The 18,402-nt window shown below is 34.3% G+C and overlaps 3 protein-coding genes across 9 annotated transcripts; 1 reads left to right on the top strand and 2 right to left on the bottom strand.

Annotated features, from left to right (window-relative positions):
* Positions 1 to 18: 18 nt before the first annotated feature.
* Positions 19 to 3,239, bottom strand: LOC139774571 (uncharacterized). Its single transcript, XM_071709964.1, has 2 exons — positions 3,024 to 3,239; positions 19 to 2,133 (listed from the first exon to the last, which is right to left on the bottom strand). Exons 1-2 carry the CDS (start codon positions 3,237 to 3,239, stop codon positions 1,384 to 1,386), a joined length of 966 nt encoding a protein of 321 aa, XP_071566065.1. The 3' UTR covers positions 19 to 1,383.
* On the top strand, positions 3,220 to 15,770 carry LOC139774555 (probable phosphorylase b kinase regulatory subunit alpha). Of its 6 annotated transcripts, none has more exons than XM_071709934.1 (16): positions 3,220 to 3,355; positions 7,807 to 7,872; positions 8,363 to 8,857; positions 9,010 to 9,455; positions 9,557 to 9,872; positions 10,165 to 10,378; positions 10,471 to 10,580; positions 10,675 to 10,822; positions 12,311 to 12,489; positions 12,722 to 12,875; positions 13,331 to 13,620; positions 13,731 to 14,286; positions 14,369 to 14,421; positions 14,711 to 14,869; positions 14,982 to 15,239; positions 15,471 to 15,770. In XM_071709934.1, the coding sequence occupies exons 3-16, from the start codon at positions 8,375 to 8,377 to the stop codon at positions 15,696 to 15,698; spliced, it is 3,594 nt and encodes a 1,197-aa protein (XP_071566035.1). In that variant the 5' UTR covers positions 3,220 to 3,355; positions 7,807 to 7,872; positions 8,363 to 8,374; the 3' UTR covers positions 15,699 to 15,770. The 6 variants fall into 6 exon arrangements, with proteins under 6 accessions (XP_071566035.1, XP_071566034.1, XP_071566036.1 ...); XM_071709933.1 differs by having other exon boundaries at positions 3,282 to 3,418; XM_071709935.1 differs by lacking the exons at positions 3,220 to 3,355; positions 10,675 to 10,822 and adding an exon at positions 11,628 to 11,775 and having other exon boundaries at positions 7,705 to 7,872.
* Positions 15,771 to 16,028: 258 nt separating this feature from the next.
* Positions 16,029 to 18,197, bottom strand: Mrpl28 (mitochondrial ribosomal protein L28). Of its 2 annotated transcripts, none has more exons than XM_071709969.1 (6): positions 18,041 to 18,197; positions 17,488 to 17,654; positions 16,932 to 17,190; positions 16,673 to 16,816; positions 16,313 to 16,497; positions 16,029 to 16,227 (listed from the first exon to the last, which is right to left on the bottom strand). In XM_071709969.1, the coding sequence occupies exons 1-6, from the start codon at positions 18,062 to 18,064 to the stop codon at positions 16,173 to 16,175; spliced, it is 834 nt and encodes a 277-aa protein (XP_071566070.1). In that variant the 5' UTR covers positions 18,065 to 18,197; the 3' UTR covers positions 16,029 to 16,172. The 2 variants fall into 2 exon arrangements, with proteins under 2 accessions (XP_071566070.1, XP_071566071.1); XM_071709970.1 differs by having other exon boundaries at positions 16,029 to 16,224.
* Positions 18,198 to 18,402: the final 205 nt, after the last annotated feature.

Here is an 18,402-nt window from a genome sequence, read left to right as displayed (position 1 = left end):
TGATGTAACAACGTGCGATTTGCAAATATATATGTATATTTTTTGTAACAATATGAATATTTTTTCTCTTACATAGACATAGTACAAAAATAATAATTATTATTGCTTTTTCCCCATGGTATATTTCTATATTTGATAAAATATAGACTTTCAAAGGCCTAAAACGCAAACACTTTGCTTTCAAAAATCGCAATCTCAAAAGATCTTACACAGATTGAATAATTTCACAAATCATTGGCCATCATATTTACATAGCGAGATGACATTTCATAGTGTCTGCTCTGATATCCTGTACGTATGGCAATTACATAAAGTATCCTTTCTAGGTGAATCTAAATAGATTGAACATTTGTAAATTATCCTGCAAAGAGATGCAACTTTACAAATGCAGTACAAACAAAAAATGCAACTAACAAACTTACAATGTACAAATCGAGTAGCTCTTTGGTAAAGTTTGTGTACACTATCGCATTTCATACACATTAAACTGTTCTTATAAACTACGGTTTTTGCATGCGGAAAAAATCGCGCACAATACTATTTGCTGAGGGAGCACTTTCAAAGCACAATATGATTCTGTTGAATCGAAGACGCAATCCTGGCTCTGCAGAAATTCAACTATTATTGTCAGATTAGGCAATTGGACCCTCGGTAGATTTCTCTTACATTCTCTAATGCGAGAGATGGCGTCAAATGCGACACGTACATTTAAATACAAAAGATTCGAAAAATCACCTCGAAAAGATATAACATATATAGGTATATATATATATATTAAAACTTGTTCACGTTAACAAGAAACAAATTTTGGAAGAAATTTTCAATATGCATATAAATTCATATATATGTATAAACATGTACCAAAAAATATTTTAGAAACTTATGTTAGATTTAGAAGCTGCAGTGAAGTATTTACAAAACCGTTTTTAAAATGCCGTCGACAATATTTCTCCTTCAATACAATTGTAAATCTTATCACGCCACAATTATAATTGTCACTACATTATTATTAAGGCAAGTATGATAAAAAAATTGTATAGCAAATTTAGATATAAATGCATTGAGCTTAGACATTATTACAATGTTATAATTAGCACGATATATCATTCAATATGTTTATAAAAGGGCATAAAGTGTCAAGATGTTTGATATCTTTCTTGATATATTCTAATGATAGGTATCGTTGGGACATTTATATCGTTATGTAAGAAGGAATCAATGTAGAGTATATCGTTACTTAACTATTTCAAGAGAACATGTACAAATCTGTTTATGCGTTTACAAAAATGGAAGAATATAGAAGAACGCGGGAATTGATGATTGATTGCCTCTTGCATAACGTCTATTTAATCTCGTGGAACAGACTTTTTTCTTATATGGTTCTCAGTCATTGTACATTCCGTCGATAAGAAAATCCATCCTTCGATAGTGCCTCTTATCCCAACAATCTCGACCGCGCCTGTACAATACGAAAATCATAGCGCCCAATATCGGTAAAGCGACGATCGTTATAATAACCGGCACAATGTAGTCGATTTTCCTTGGCATGCCTAGTGGAGGATTCTTCGTTCGTGAGAGCGGTATAGATTCATTGATTTCTGGCCCGTCAACAGTCGTCACCGTTGGCTTAGGCTTCGGTATATGCTTCTCAATGTGCGAGGATGCCTTCGACGTTGTCGTGCTATTCGTAATCTCTGGCTGAGATGTGGCTTTATTTGCTGGTACCAAATTTGCATTGGAGCTTATACCGTGATTTAAGCTATCGGAGCGTGGATCAGTGGCATTTAATTTTGGGTTACTAACGTTGGGAGTTTCAGATTTGATATGAGCTGTTTCTATCGCAGGACTACTTTCCATTATGGGTTTCATACTTTCGAAAGTGGTCTGATCAAGTGGTACGTTTTCCACATTCTGATCTATGCTCTTCGTCGATGCTGTATCTTGTGGCACTCCCTTTCTCGGTTTTATTTTACCTTCAACTCCCTTCCTCGCGACCACAGAACCTGTGCGACCGGCATAGGGTCTCTCTCTCGTCCTGACTTCGCCAAGCGATTCGGTTGTAACTTCAACCCTTCCACGTTGAGATGAAGTGGACATTAATATAGGTCCTCCTTCCGCCACGCTCGAATACCGCTTGAAAAATATTTCATTACTTTACAAAAAGAACTATTTAATTTCCTTCAAAGACTAATTATCTTATGTCGAGTAAGAAAATATATATTCTTAGATGCAAAAATCCACACTCTATCATAAAGATCTAGAATGATAAAAAGCAATACTGAATTTATATACTTATTGTTAGTGTACTAGTACATGAACACAAAATAAACACAGATAGCACAGATAGCACAGAAAGATGGGACATGATCTGATAATTCAATAGATAAAAAAAGATATTTTATAAATGCAGTACAATTAAATAAATTTCAAATAAAATAAAAAATAAAATATAGAAGAGAGCAAGGAAAAAAATGCTTAAAAAAAAATAAAAAAAGACCACTCATAGAATCGGAAGGAAAGGAAAGAACTGAAACAAAATAAAGCAGAGTACAAAAAATACAAATAAAATAAAAATAAAATAAGGCCACTGACATAGAATCATATATGAATGAAAGAACTGAAACAAAATAAAGCAAAAGAATACAAAACGAAAGGAAATAAGAAAAAAGGAAGGATCTTACAGGTAAAAATATGCAGAGTCATAAAACGTAGAAGAATAAAGAAAACCATAAACCGCAAAGTGAAAAGAAAAGAATGCAAATAAAAAACACGAAATAATAAAATAATAAAAGTAAAAATTCTGTTCTTTTTGTAGCTGCACCGTTATACCTTCCACACGCAGAATGAGCACGCAATTGTGAGACGTCGCAGAAGGAAAAAGGAAAAAAGAAAAACGAGAAGCACAAAAGTACCGTCACAGATCTAAATCTAAAGTTCTAAAGAAACAAATTCGGCGCAATTGTCACACGTGCAAACGGAGAAATGCGCGTTCGCGCATTGCGCACCTGCTACGGCGAACCTACCAATGCTGGCAATGCTTTCTCGTCACCCGTTGCATCGAGGGGCTCGACCGTCGGCGGAGGAGGCTCGCGAGTATCGCGACCAGCAGGCACCGACGGCGCCGAGGACGCGCCAGCTGCCGCCGCGTTGACGGACGAGGAGGTTAGGGCCGCGAGCAGCGTGACCGTCAGTAGCAGCAGCAACGGCAGCGACGAGCGTGGAGGATCGAACGCGGCCATATCGCGTGCGCGGATCCCGACCGGATCGGCCGTGCGCGAGAACTCCGTCCGTGGAATCCGGCGGGACGCGCGCGAGACAGTCGAGACACTCCCGCGAGTACGAAGCTCAAAATAAGGTGGGGAAAGGAAAAAAGAAAAGAAACGGAGCAACGCCCGCAACACCGCGAGAGCGACCGATGGTCAGTCCATAACCGCTGATGGCCGTCGCGAACAGTCGCGAACTGTCGCGCGTGCGGGAACGGGAAGGCGACAACAACGAGCCTCCCTTCGTTTCGGCTGCACTTTCGCTGCTTCCCTTCTCTCCGTCTTTCTCTCCCTCCCTTCGTTTCTCTCGCTCTTTCGAGTTCGAGCATGTACAGGGTGTACCAGATCAGCGAGAAGAGAAACGAGCGCGCAGTGGTCTCATAAAATGTACCGATTTCAATTTTTTTTTATTTTTTTTTTTTTTTACAAACTTCGGGGAAAGATAAAGGAGACAAATCGAAGATTTCGACTTTCGTTAGCGATAGCCTTATTCGTTCGTTTATCCTTTTTTTTCTCTCCAACGTCTAACTGTATATACTCTCTTTCATCTCTTGTCCATTTTATTTTAAGTGCAGGAAGTAGTTCAACTATACAAAGGCAGACCTACATATATATGCCTACATATACATTGTGCAATTGTTTAGAAATGAGAGAAAACTTCCATGCGGCGACTTGCGAAAGCTTCGCAATACTTTTGCAATAAACGTGAACATATAAATGTATACTTGATTCGCGGTTAATTGCCAGAGTGTGTTTTTACGAAATGCAATTATTAAGAAAAATGATATTCCGGGAAAAAATTCTCTTTTATAATTATATATAAAACATATCCATATATATGTTTTCTTTCCTTTGTATTCCTTTGTACAATCTCTGTTCCTATATTCGAAAAATAAGAAAATAATAGAAAATAAAAATAGTAAGAATTAAAAAATAACAAGATAATTTCTGCATTGTTTTTTTGTACAAAAATGTAAAGTTGGAAAAACTGAGAAAAAAAAATTGTTTATATATAAATGTAATAATTGTATATAAAATGATTATATACAGAATATTATATAATCTAATCGCAATTTTACTTTTTGTAAAAAAAAAACAATGCAAAAGTTATTTTTCTAATTATTTTTTGATTCTTATTTTTCTTATACATATGTACGAATAGAGATTATACAAGAAAAGGAAAACGCATATATGGACATATTTTATCTATAATTAAATTATTAAATATAAACAATTTTCCCCAGAATTTTAGAAATAAAACAATGAAAAGGTCTTCCAGGTCTGAATTGTTATTTAAAAGAAGTTACCGCTGATTTGTACAATTCTCAGTAAACAAACTGTCCGATTTGTCAGCAAATTCCCAGGTAGCGAGGAGTGACGTTTATTTGTCGTCATTTTAACGTTAAAAAAGTTAAAAACGTCATTGTACGCGGCGTCAAAATGACGACAAGTATAACGTCACTTTGCTACCTTGATAGCCAATTCGGCCAGAAATTAGCAAATTGGCATCAATCGTGTCTGCATTAAGCTCGCGTTTCGTCGACGGAGCCTGCTGACAGCAGATTGGCTATCGAAAGCAGATTCCACTCTATTTTCGCCGCCAATTTGCGTCGAACTACACGTAGTCAAACAGACAAAATATGTCAAAGTCTTTCTGTCATCATATTTTGTTGACAAACTTTGCAACCAGCATTCTGCCAACAATGCCGGCAGCATTGTGTATACGTATCAAATTCGTAAGCTTCGTATCGACAAAATTTGTAGCAGAATCTGTTCTCGACAGCCTCGGCCGCCTGTATGCGATCTCGTATCACGTGTTCGTCTCTATTTTTACCAAATACGAAATACAACAAAGTCGCGTGCCGAAATGCGCAGAATTTAACGCAATACCGGCGATTCGCGATAGAGATACGCCGGATACGCGAATCGAAGGAAAATCACCGAGGACTTATATTTCGTGAAATTGGACTCTCAATCTCGATCCCCGAATAATGTCTCGAATTTCACATTCGTATGCAATATATAGCGCCAAGTCGCGCGAGAATTTAAGAAGATTCGAAACGCTCTCGAAATCTGACGATAAAGCGATCCTAAAATTCGACGGGCCGCGAAGATTTTCGCATTCGTAACGCGCGACGTTATTATGGCTGCGGTCCACTTGACGCTACAAATGCTTCGAAGCATTCCTTTTCTCCTTTCTTTCAATGAAGAAAGAAGGAGAAGAAGAACGCTTCGAAGCATTTGTAGCGTCAAATGGACCGCAGCCTATAGAGATGATCGAAGCGGGCGCGAGGCACAAATGTAAGAAACGACAACTGGAATTACGGCTATAAATCGCGAAGGATGTAGGCAATAAACGTAAGCGGGAAACACGTATAAGTACACGTTATATGCTGTTGACGTCAATGCGTGTATTATCGCGCGCATTATCCCGGCAACGACACACGAGGCGACGCGGGCAGACAATAAAGCATTAATAAATTAAGACTTATTAAAACCATCCACGAAACGCCACGTTATGTAGACAACGGGGACTCCTTCTCTTATATTGTCTTCTTGTTTCCTTTCATGCACATTCCCAGCCAGAAATGATTAGTCAAATCGACATCGATAAATCGTCGATATCGAATACTGGTTGAAAATATCTTGTCTCTCATCCTCGATCTTATATTATAATTGTTTTTACATATGTATATCATGTTAATTAAACAATTGTGAATATTTCTGTAAATTTTCTATTGTCTTTCGACTAACTCTATATAGGTACATCGAATCAATGCAAAGTCGAAAAGCACAATATGTACACTGAGAGAACAGTATATTAATAGTTAATATACATGCTTTGTCGTTAATGTAAGAATTTTTTATGTCCGTCCCTAATAAATATTTCTTCATAATTAATATATGCTATATTGCGTATCACTGAATATAACTACATTTATCAGTATAAAAATAATATTACTGCATACCGACAACAACAGTGACTACTGCATTGATTACTGCAACATTGACTTTCTTTGTCATAAATAAATGTATGTTTGCGTAAAATATTTTATCAATTTCGACAAATAAAATAATTTATTTGAGATTATTGATTATACTTATATTAATAATTAATATAAATTTGTTAATTACAAAGACATTACATTTAATATACATACAATTTCATATAAATTGATGGTATTTTTACTATACAGTTACGTATATTATTATTAAATATTACGAATTTACATTGACATTTGTATATTTCTGACAAAGATATCAAGTCTAAACTCATGGTATATTAATAATTAAAAAAGTATTTCTCTCAGTGTATATATATTGTGCTTTCGTAATTATACTGTTAAATATTAAGGCATGAAATTTAAATCAACACCTTAATTGAGTTAAATAACATTTTGTTACTTTTAACTACCGTGTGAGTCGAAATTTATATTATTTCAACGCCAAACAGTATTATTTTAACTTCATTGATTTAGGAGGAGCAGTAGCGACCTATAAAAAGATGATATGACTCAAATTGAGTATAATTTGAAATTAAGAATTTAACAGTGTATATTTACTTTAGAGGTAAAGCATCGTATATCTCCAGTTTTTGTCAAAATGGAATTAATACATTTTTCAACTTAACAGGAGCTTTAATTAAATTGTATAATATGATAAAGCGTCTTATGTTTATTTTATCACTAATTCCCAAGATACAATGATTAGAAAGAGTTGTATTGAAAATGTTTCTAGTGTCCAATTTTTAAACCAGATACAATATCCGTTATTAGCAGTTGTACTATTAAACGTGTCAGTTAAATTACTTGATTAAAAACTTAATAAATCAGGTTGCTATTTTTATTTTATATCTTAAAAAAAGATACCTATCATTTCCCTATTTAAAACTTGTTTTCTCTGAATTAATAATGGGAATACGATCCTTTACCTCTAAGGGCGGCCAGTTTCACAAAGTGTCGGTTAACTTTTAATCTTAGATTAACTCACTCTTCGTCTCCTTCTAACGTCCCCCTTAGAAAAAGACGAAGAGAGTGAGTTAATCTAAGGTTAAAAGTTAACCGACACTTGTGAAACCGGGCCTAAGTCTTAGGAACAGATATATATTATACATTCGATATGGAATATTGGCCAAAAAACATAGAAATCTTTTACAGAAGTATTCCATAATTAGTTACTCAATTAACATAAAAACAATTATGAATTCAAAAATGACAAAGTATTCGACGTTGACTGTTCATCGACGCATCGACGTCGAATTCACATCGATTTAACTAATCATTTCTGGCTGGGTTATCTTTTCTTTCCTCGGGCCTGGCTGTTGTACCACTTATCATGACGAAATATATGTATACGTGACCCACGTGACTGGATCTCTCACGTCTGCGTATGCGTGGATCCTCCTCGCATGATCTGGGGAGCGCTATAGATATACGTACGCATCGAGCGAACTTGACATTCGTTTCACATTGCGTCTCAAAGCTCACCGTCATAGCCACTTCGTTGACTCGCGAGAAAATGCAGTTCTCCCGTTTTTTCACAGGACATCGTCGTCGGTTCAGCGCTTAGTGTACCGATCGTTTCAGGAATCAAAGATCAACAGTTCGAGGTACACATGCAGCTTAACAATCACGATAATTTTAACCCTAATTTTCGAAATTGCGTGCCTACTCCTGCTCTTGATGGTTTAAACACTTTAAACGCTCCGGAAGTGCGATAATCGTAACTAATTTACAAGTTGACCCTTTGCCTCGTGACTCACAACAACAGATCTATACGTACATGAGAAATTATTCTGTTAGTATTATTCTGTATTCAGTTGCACGATTGTATTTCGCTCATAAAGTCAGTTGATTTCAACTAGCTTGTGATTAACTTAGAAGTATATACGATATATAAAAACAACACAGAAAAGTAATAAAATTAGCTAGACTTACCAAGGTACAATAGATTTGATACTTCATGTGTGTGTGCAAGTCTGTATTTATAATTTGACTAGAAACCTGTCTAAACATAAAATGTACATATTTATAATTTGACTAGAAACCTGTCTAAACATAAAATGTACAGAGTCGTAATCTTTCCTTTTTTTTTTACAGTGAAAGCACAAAATGCGTAGTAGAAGCAACTCCGGCGTCCGTTTGGACTATTACCAACGGATCGTCTACAAGATAATCATGAACCATCAGAATCCCGTTACTGGACTCTTTCCCGCAAGTGCCGACAACGATCATGCCTGGATACGGGATAATGTTTATTGCATACTCGCTGTATGGGGTCTGTCGATGGCCTATAAAAAAATAGCAGATGCCGATGAAGATAGGGCGAAGACTTACGAACTGGAGCAGAGCTGTGTGAAGTTGATGAGGGGTCTTTTGATGGCAATGATGCAGCAGAAGGAGAAGGTGGAAAAGTTCAAGTCCACTCAAAATCCACACGACGCCTTGCATGCGAAGTATAGCTCTACCAATGGTCAAAGTGTGGTTGGAGACACCGAATGGGGACATCTTCAAATCGACGCGATTTCTCTGTATCTTTTAATTCTGGCCCAAATGATAGCTTCTGGCTTACAAATTATTTTCAACCTGGATGAGGTATTGATATCTGATTGACTCTCGTATACTGTAAACTTGAACAAATGCGATATTTTTCAGTAATTAATACAAGTATAAATGCATTCGTGTGATTGTAAGTGTACGTCAGATTTACTGATTTAAGAAGCTGAATTGTACATGGTTAATTTTAGGTGGCTTTTATTCAGAACTTGGTATTTTATATCGAATCTGCCTATTGCACTCCAGACTACGGGATATGGGAAAGAGGGGATAAAACGAATCACGGTTTGCCGGAATTAAATGCAAGCAGTATCGGAATGGCCAAAGCCGCGATGGAGGCGATGAACGAATTGGATTTGTTTGGTGCGAGAGGTGGAGCTACATCAGTTATTCATGTTTTGGCCGACGAGGCACAGAAGTGTCAAGCGGTGCTGCAATCCATGCTGCCCAGAGAGTCAAATTCCAAGGAGTTGGATAGTGGTTTGCTGTCGATTATAAGTTTTCCTGCGTTCGCTGTAGATGAACCTAACTTAATTAACGAAACACGCGAAGCTATTATCAAGAAATTGCAAGGACGATATGGTTGTAAAAGATTTTTAAGAGATGGATACAAAACGCCAAAGGAGGATGTCAATAGGTACTATTTATTTAGTAATATTTTTATATAATAAATAGAAATAACATACTTTTATTTTTAATAGAATTTACATTGACTAATGATTATATCCTTGGAAATAGGTTGTATTATGAGCCATGGGAACTCCGTATGTTTGAGAATATCGAATGTGAGTGGCCGCTGTTCTTCTGTTATTTAATATTGGATTACTGCTTCCAAGGTAATAAAGAAGCAGTTGAGATGTGCACCAAACAATTGGAGGAAGTAATGATTAAAACAGAAGATGGTTTGAAATTGGTACCTGAGTTATACTCAGTTGCACCTGAGGATGTGTCAGCGGAGTATGCCGAACCCGGTAGCCAAAACCGAATAGCTTTGGGTAGATGTCCATTTAAATGGGCGCAATCTCTTTATATTCTAGGAAAATTGCTACAAGAGGTAACACACTTTCAGAAGCATAATTGAGGCAAATTAGGAATTCCCTTAAATTGCCACATTTAAAGTTATTACTAGACATCATTTTTTCTTTAGTTTATATATACAAATATTTAAAATATTACAAATATTAAATATTTGAAAATATTATCTGCTCTTTCTGTTGTGGTATATATGTATACGAAATATTTCAATTTATTAGAAATTTGTATTTGATAAAATTATTGATATTAACTATCATACTAATAACAAGATATTTTCATAACTCTTTTCAATAATTTGTTTCAATTTGCAGGGATTTCTCGCGGTTGGTGAGTTAGATCCCTTAAATAGACGATTATGTAGCGAGAAAAAGCCGGATGTCGTGGTGCAAGTAGTCATCTTGGCAGAAGACACAGAAATCAGGGAAAAAATTGCGCAGCACGATATTCATGTACAAACGATTGCAGAAGTTGCACCAATTGAAGTGCAACCTGCAAAAGTTCTCAGTCATTTGTACACATATTTAGGTATGACTCAACAAAATTGCAAATAATTTAGAAATAGCTTGCTACACAATTAGCACAATTTAAATTATATGTTTTATAATATTTTTTTTTAGGACGCAACAAGAAACTGGGATTGTTAGGACGTAAGTCAAGGGACGTAGGGATTCTCAGCACTAGTAAACTGTATTCCTTACACGATAAGATATTCGCATTCACACCGCAGGTAAATATAGGCTCTTTATGGAGAGCTCCACCATCTCTTTGTATCTTTACTTCTTTTCTTATGTTTCCTCTTGTTCTCGCATCGAATTGACTAGTTGACAGATATGACCCGCTTCTACATCGCATCGGACTATGAGCTCATGATTGACATATTCAAAGGTGAAATTAATTTCTTGAAGTCTAGTTGGCAGAATATGTTGGGCCGGCCCCTCGTGGTCATGCCTCTCAAGAATATTCATCTAGGTAATTTAACGATTTCACGAAATCAGTTCTTTTTTTATAGCCGTTACTTTAGGCTTTCTGAAGTCGTTGAAGTTGTCGTGATTAGAACAAATTTTGTAGCTCCTAGAAATTTTGACGAATTTCTTGCGTGAGATTCTCGTTTTTTTACAAACACTGTGACTGTCCGCAACAACTAATATTTGCTTGCATGCGTTTGTTTTTGTCATGGTTTCATTTAACAATTATTTAACTCTCTATGGCTTTACTGGATATGATTTTGAACACTGAAAGTTATTTGGATTCTGTATCATATATGTCTTATACTACGTTTACGCGAGCGTTACTTCTGCAGTAACTTACGATAATTCCTTCGCGTAAACGGGATTTTGTAGTAACTTACGATAATTTACTCCGCGTAAACGAGTGAATTATCGTAAGTTACTACAGAAGTAACGCTCGCGTAAACGTAGTATTAGTAATATATGTATCGTAATATAAGTTCTATTTGTGATTTGGTAATGTAATTTAGTTTCGAAATTAGTACATAATATTATCCATAGAGGGTTACGAGCTTTTAATTAGTTTTCATGTTATGTTTCTATTCTTTTCATCACTAACATGACTTGGACACTTGGACCTCAAAAGTGAACGCGATTGTGAGTTGTATTGATATTGAAGATGTTGAGCTGATACAGTGCGGGATGAAAGCAAAATATTCGAGGCGAGATCATTTCATCTTCAAGCATCAAGCAATACAATTATCCTGAATTATCCTGATATGGCTTATTATGTGTTCGGTGGTATGCGCGTGTGTTGCATGTGTTAGAAATTTGACACGGAGGAGTACTACACAACAAACGACGTCGACCTGCTTGTGAACACATTTACAACCACCTTGGCCTTCCTCAAAATCAACTGGAAGCAAATGCTCGGCAGACCAACTGTAACCCTTGTCGCTACTCATAATCATTTAGGTACGGTTTCGTCGGAAGCTTTAGATCCCATCCTACAACAAAAAGCTCGTCGGAGATTACATAGGATTGTATAGCATAGTGCTAGCGTGAAATTAATTGTTAGAAACCATGTACAGGGCATCATAAAATTCAGATATAAAAATTCTGCTACAGTAGCAAAATTTATGAAGAAATAAGTAACAAGAACAATTCTTCTTATTTCAAGCAATAGTTTTTTAAATACAATTGCCATTGAAGTGTTATTTGTCTGTGTATTAATGTTAATCTTTTGTCTTGCATCAATATTATGCGAAATAATCTTTAATTACATTTAGTAATTATATGATTAATCAAATTTTAAATCTTTATTTAAACATTGTTCTGAAATAAAATATCGCATGCACTTTTATTGTCTAGTTTTCTGTGATTTTTGACTATAATTTCTGTGTCTGAATTTTGTGACTTGTATAGAGAAGCTATCGTTTCCAGTGTAAAAAGGCACTTTATCTCTTACTTATTTTTTTTTATCAAAATTAATTAACGATTTTCTTTTTAGATCAAGGTAAGATACCGTTAGCTATGATAACCACCCTGAAAAAACTTAAAAGCGGCTATATCAACGGTACTAGAGTGTCATTGGGAAATTTGAACGATTTTTTGAGCACGTCATGTATCACGAATCTTAGTTTCCTGGGAAGTTCCGAAGATGGCCGTCCTGACAAACTAAATCCTCAGGTATGTAAAATTCAAATGGGATATCTGTTCAAAATAAAGTTGCAACGTGTAATATACATTAACAAAATTATTTGCAAAATAACTAAACATGTACTGTCTTATAAATTTTTTTTAATCCTATATCTCTTTTCTAATGTTATTTTCTTGTGCATAGCATAAATCCAATTGAACATAAAATCTTTATTTACATATTTAATTGATACACGTTACTCTCATTTTTTATGTTTACAAGATCCAACAATATTTAGAGGAACATTTAATGCGGCCATTCCCTCATCGTGCAGGACTTCTCAATAAGCCTGGTCCAATACGTGGGGCGAAAAATCTGCGGCGCAGAATGTCCGTGAAAGGCGCGATAAAAAAGACCCGATCCATAGCTGTCGAACGTAAGCAACATTTGTCCCGTTAAAAAAATTCCAGATGGAATGGTTTTCATATTCTAACTGTGTGCCGATTGTATGTCTTAAAGAGGATTCTTAAACAATAATGCAATGTCTTCCTACTGCTGTGATTGTTACCATCTCCCAAGAATGTAAGTGTATTAACTGGATACTCTATTGTATAATTTCCATCTAATCTTTAATAAGAGCAAAGATAATTTTATAATATTTATTTATGATAAAAAAATCTTTATGTGATTTGTCGTTATTGTCCATATCTCTGTCTGATTATCAGATATACCTATTATGTGTATACACTTATTACATATACATATATATTGTGATGCAACTTGTTAATACGTATTTACATATGGATTTATTTATACAATATTTTAATACGATAAGTAATAATATCATTAAGTTTATACAAATTAAAAACTTCTTTTATTTAACCATTTCAGCTGAAATTCTTGGAATGGCAGGGGAAGACCGTAGACATTCTTCTGTTTTAATTGTAAATCCATTTATTGAAGTGACGGATACTACATTGTCTCTCAACGCCACTCAACCAGTGACGATTGAACGCACACCATCGCCAACAGAAGAGCTGTTATCGTGGAAAAATTCCCCCAAAACCAAACATAGAACAATATCTGAGGGTCAGTATGCCGAGACTGAAGTGGAGGAATTGCTGTCTATGCTGCGTGAAACGGAAAGCCTTGAAGAACAAGGAGATATTTTGCAGTATATTGTTAGTATATTTATCTCTTTATTTTAATTTTAATTTTGTGGAACGAGATTTTTCATTGACTTGTTAAAACGGCATAACGATTATTTTAAATACATGTAAATAACGCATAGGTGGACTCGAAAGGACTACTCTTTGATACGGGCGTACTGGAAGAGGGACACCCCGTTTTGGTGAAGGATTTGTTAAAAAGTCTTTATGAGAAGGCTTGTCAACAGAAAATGTGGGGTATCGTGCGACACAGCGCGGGTATGTTGGGTAAAAGAGTGGAGGATTTAGCGAAAGCGGTTACCGACCTACTAGTACGACAAAAGCAAGTTACTGTTGGCATGCCACCGAGCAACGAGCACACGATAGTCGCGCCTTTACCGGAGAATGAACTGCGAGCTCTGATTCATCAGGCGTACGGTGACGACGAGTCGACGGCTATGTTGACACAGGAATTGCTTGTTTATCTGGCAATGTTTATTAGAACAGAGCCACAACTATTCATGGAGATGTTGAGATTACGCGTCGGTTTGATTATACAAGTTATGGCGACAGAATTGTCGCGAACGTTAATCTGCACCGGTGAAGAGGCTTCTGAGCACTTGCTAAATCTGTCCCCTTTCGAGATGAAAAATTTGCTGCATCACATTATGAGCGGAAAAGAATTTGCTATTAGTAGTGGTACGTTTCTGTGGTTAATTAAAAATTTAAGAAAGTATGCATTAAAATATTTATATAATGATCATATGTGCTTATATCGCAGTTGGTCGTGGCAACTTTTCCGTCATTAGCTGCAAATCAAGTAGAGTCAGCAAGGTAATATTGTCAGTATACAATATAAAGCTATATTTGATTTAGATCTCAACCACTCTACTAACATATTTTAATTTATAACATGCAGAAATACATTTAAATCTTTTATTTTTCTGAGTTAATTTTACTATTACATATATGATACAGTTATTTTGGCAGTTAATTTTCTATTATATGATATGGGCTTTTTGATATTTCTTTTAACATTTGATGAACATAATTAATTCATGTTTTTATACTATCTATAAGTTAAACGAATATATATAGAGTTGAATACCTTTCTTTTATGTAGAAATCTCAAATCGGTGGTTTCTTAAGCGCTGAACAGAATGATACTGGTGAGGCAGAAACAGATCGTCAAGGTCAGTGGTTGCGAAGGCGACGATTAGATGGTGCATTAAACAGAGTGCCGAGAGATTTCTATCCGCGTGTGTGGCAAGTACTTGAAAAGGTGAGTTTATAAATCTTATCTTTATTATTATCTAATAAAATAATATGTAAATGTAATATACCTAAGCTTTTCAACATTGTAATTCCATAAACATTTAATTAATGTTCAACAGTGCCATGGTTTAGCGATTGAAGGAAGAGTATTGCCTCAAAATCTTACGCAGGAAATGACATCTGGCGAGTTAAAATTTGCATTAGCTGTGGAAACCGTTTTAAATACAATACCACAGCCGGAATATCGTCAACTTGTCGTCGAGGCTTTAATGGTACTAACATTAGTGACTGAATACAACATTGTGCCATCTTTAGGTGGTCTGATCGAGGTTGAACATTTGGTACATAAAGCAAACGCTATTTTCTTGGAAGATCAGGTATTCTTCTGTTTTAGATTTGTAATATTAACAAAATGCAGTGTTATTATATTATCTAATTATTAAAATTCCCTAGAAGAAAAACGTATAATAGAAAATAATAGGAAAAAGTAGTTTACTATCTTATTCTTTCAAGTAATTTAAGCACATAAAAAAATTATCATTTTATTTTAAAAAGTAAACTGTTTTTTCTCATCTTTAAAAAGTAAAAGATAATCATGAAATTTGTAGATGGCTATTGACGGTGACGCGACATTATGCTGTGCTAAGCCAAAGGAGCAACGTGAGATGACAGCTATGGGAACGCTTCTCTGTGGTGGGGCAGCATACATTTGTCAACACTTTTATGACACTGCTCCTAGTGGAAGTTACGGAACAATGACATACATTACGAGAGCTGTTTCCGTGACGCTTGATTGTCTACCAAAGAATGGTGACTTGGAATGTTCAATATCATAATAAATATAATTTTAGAAATAAATGAACTTTAATTGTGGCAAAAAGATGAACAAAATAAATATTTTAGACAAATTTGCATTGTGATTTTTTTATATAATATAATCTCCATATATAATTAAATTTTGTAACTGGATTTTAGTTTTAATTGAAAAATAATCCTAATAACGAATTAGTATTTAGCCTGCAATACATAAATTACAAATATTGATATTATAATGTTAAACATTTCAGTAATGTTGTTACCGAAATCTATTAGTGCAAAGTTCGGAAAAATGAGAAATAGAATTGTTTGAAAGCGAAAGAATTGAAAGAATATAAATTATGCCTTGGTAGTTCTAATAAATCTATTTTATTTTCTACATTATATTAATATTCATAACTGTTAGAAAATGTGTATCCCAAAGAAAGGAAATTATAATATCCAAGAAAATAGTAATTTCAAATATTTTTTTCATGATACATGACAAAATTTATCTATTCGGTCTTCGGACTTTTGGAGAAAGGATTTAATCTTTTTAACCAAGTACTTCTGTAAAAAAGAAATTTACTTATAAATTTTGGAATAACGACATAATAAACATGATGAATAGTAGGTATAGTACATAGTTACATACGTTTTTTCTGGTAATACAACATTTACGTTTTCAGCTTCTTTGATTTTATTCTCCTTGAGTTTGGCAATTAATTCTGATCTATACTGGACTTTCAAAGGTTGTGGTTTTGTTTGATTTAATTGTGACCACTTCTTACAGGCTTCCTCGTATGTTAAACCATACCATTCTATTTCTTCTCTCGTGTACTGAAAATATAATAATATTGTAATAATTACACATGTATTCAATGTAATGTGAATTGTGTCAGCTATCAATATTAAAACAATAAAACAAGAAAATATTTTTTCCAGTTTAATATACAATGTCTAATCTAATCTAATTTTTTATTACGTGTGTACAATATATAAATAAATTTCTTACAGCCGAAAGATATTGCTCGTACTTAGCGTATATTTCTGTACGCTTTTCTGGATCATTAGGATATAAAGTCTTATCTGCTAGTGCGATAAGTATCTGACGTTTCAGTCTTAAAGCAAGTATAGATCTCAGATCGCAGGCTGGTGTCTGTAAATAATAGTCCGTAAGTAACTCAAGAAGTTTTATATAATGGATCTGTCAAAGAGCTTGCAATATGTGTAAGTTCCGCTTTCTTTATTTATTAGATTGAAGATTAATGCACCTTCAATAAATAATGATCAAATCCATAATTTTCATGAATTAATCTGAGTGCTCTGTCGGTAACAACAATTCTCATATGTGTATCAAGAACTTCGCTATAGACAACAGATTTCTTCAGATGAGGAAACCAAAAATGTGGGACTCTTCTCTTAAATAAGCCTTTTTTCTTAAAGCCTTGAACGACGGCTTCTCCTCCCCATATACCATCATCAATCTCTTTAGGATACATTAAAGGTATTGGTACATTTTGTACTGGACGTCTGTATAAGCAGATTGTTCGAAATAAAATTAATATAATTATTATAAGCAAGACCTGTTTGTGTGTATGTGTGTATGAATATGTTTAAATATTTTATAATACATTTACATGCTAAGGGGCCTATTCTGTAAATGTTAATGATATCCTTACACGTTTTACGCAGCTTTTCTATGGTATATTACATATGTGCAAAGCACATAATAATGTCCTTAACATTTACAGAATAGGCCCTTTAATTGTTATAAGAATCATTATATTATTTTATATTAAAAGAAAAATTAATTATATAATATCTTACACTTCCTCAGTTTCTTCATTTCTCACATAAGTGCCTTCCTGCTTAATATAATGAACCGCAACTGGTTTTTGTAACTTCCATTCTCTCCAGAACTTTTTAAATTCTTGTGGCAATTCGGCACCAAGCCCTTTACTCCATCGACTTAATTTTGGTAGATAATATAATCGCTACAATTTTGTATGCATTTTATTAATAAAAATAATGCATAAATATCAAATATAATTTTGATTTATTTAAATTTTGAACCATATTAAACATTTTGTTTATTAATATAATTTTTCATGTTACAAATAGAATAGATGTTACAAATAATAAAGTTACATCTCCTAATTAAGAATTTAATTTGAAATGTTGATTTAAATATTTATACATAACAAATAAATATAATAAATAGGTAAATGAAATAATTTACAATAATCCCGTAATAACAATCAAATAATACTGCTAATTTAAAAGATATATGATATTATAGTTGCAGTATACTGTAATGTGAGGTTAGGTTTAGAGATTATCTCTTATCTTGGAATTGTACGACAAAATAACTTTTAATTACCTGTGCACTTTGCTTAATCGACATTTCTCTGCACGATTTTCAATCAGTTAAGTCAGAATAATAAATGATTTCAATAAAATCAACAGAGAGCCAACAGAACGCCGTGCTTACGTCAGATTACAGTCACGTTATTTTCTCAATCAATGGAGGTGAGCGCTTAGTGATTCTTTAATACGATTGGATCTTGCCTTTGATTCTACTCCGGATCTAAGTGTAAAAACCAATCAAAATGTATACCTTAGAAATGCTAAAAAATTAAAATTTGTGTGTGAAAAATAAAAATACGTATGTTAGAAGTGTGAGAAATTATAAAATGTATACCCTAGAAGTGTAAAAATTTAAAATACGTATGTTAGAAGTAT

Source organism: Temnothorax nylanderi, unplaced genomic scaffold (genome assembly GCF_030848795.1).
Source record: "Temnothorax nylanderi isolate EJ_2023f unplaced genomic scaffold, tnyl_v1.0 TNYL_tig0083_pilon, whole genome shotgun sequence".
NCBI lineage: Eukaryota > Metazoa > Arthropoda > Insecta > Hymenoptera > Formicidae > Temnothorax > Temnothorax nylanderi.
This window is presented reverse-complemented; position numbering and strand designations above follow the sequence as displayed.

What these genes read in the sequence shown, in the direction of transcription:
- LOC139774571 (XM_071709964.1), bottom strand. Translation starts at nt 3,239, where the DNA reads ATGGCCGCGTTCGATCCTCCACGCTCGTCGCTGCCGTTGCTGCTGCTA. An exon ending in AGAAAGCATTGCCAGCATTG is followed by an intron (nt 2,134 to 3,023) that starts GTAGGTTCGCCG and finishes ATATTTTTCAAG; the next exon opens with CGGTATTCGAGCGTGGCGGA.
- Mrpl28 (XM_071709969.1), bottom strand. Translation starts at nt 18,064, where the DNA reads ATGTCGATTAAGCAAAGTGCACAG. An exon ending in TTGATCATTATTTATTGAAG is followed by an intron (nt 16,817 to 16,931) that starts GTGCATTAATCT and finishes TATTATTTACAG; the next exon opens with ACACCAGCCTGCGATCTGAG. An exon ending in ACGAGCAATATCTTTCGGCT is followed by an intron (nt 16,498 to 16,672) that starts GTAAGAAATTTA and finishes TTATATTTTCAG; the next exon opens with TACACGAGAGAAGAAATAGA.
- LOC139774555 (XM_071709934.1), top strand. Translation starts at nt 8,375, where the DNA reads ATGCGTAGTAGAAGCAACTCCGGCGTCCGTTTGGACTATTACCAACGG. An exon ending in TATTCGCATTCACACCGCAG is followed by an intron (nt 10,581 to 10,674) that starts GTAAATATAGGC and finishes CGAATTGACTAG; the next exon opens with TTGACAGATATGACCCGCTT. An exon ending in CTATTTTCTTGGAAGATCAG is followed by an intron (nt 15,240 to 15,470) that starts GTATTCTTCTGT and finishes TGAAATTTGTAG; the next exon opens with ATGGCTATTGACGGTGACGC.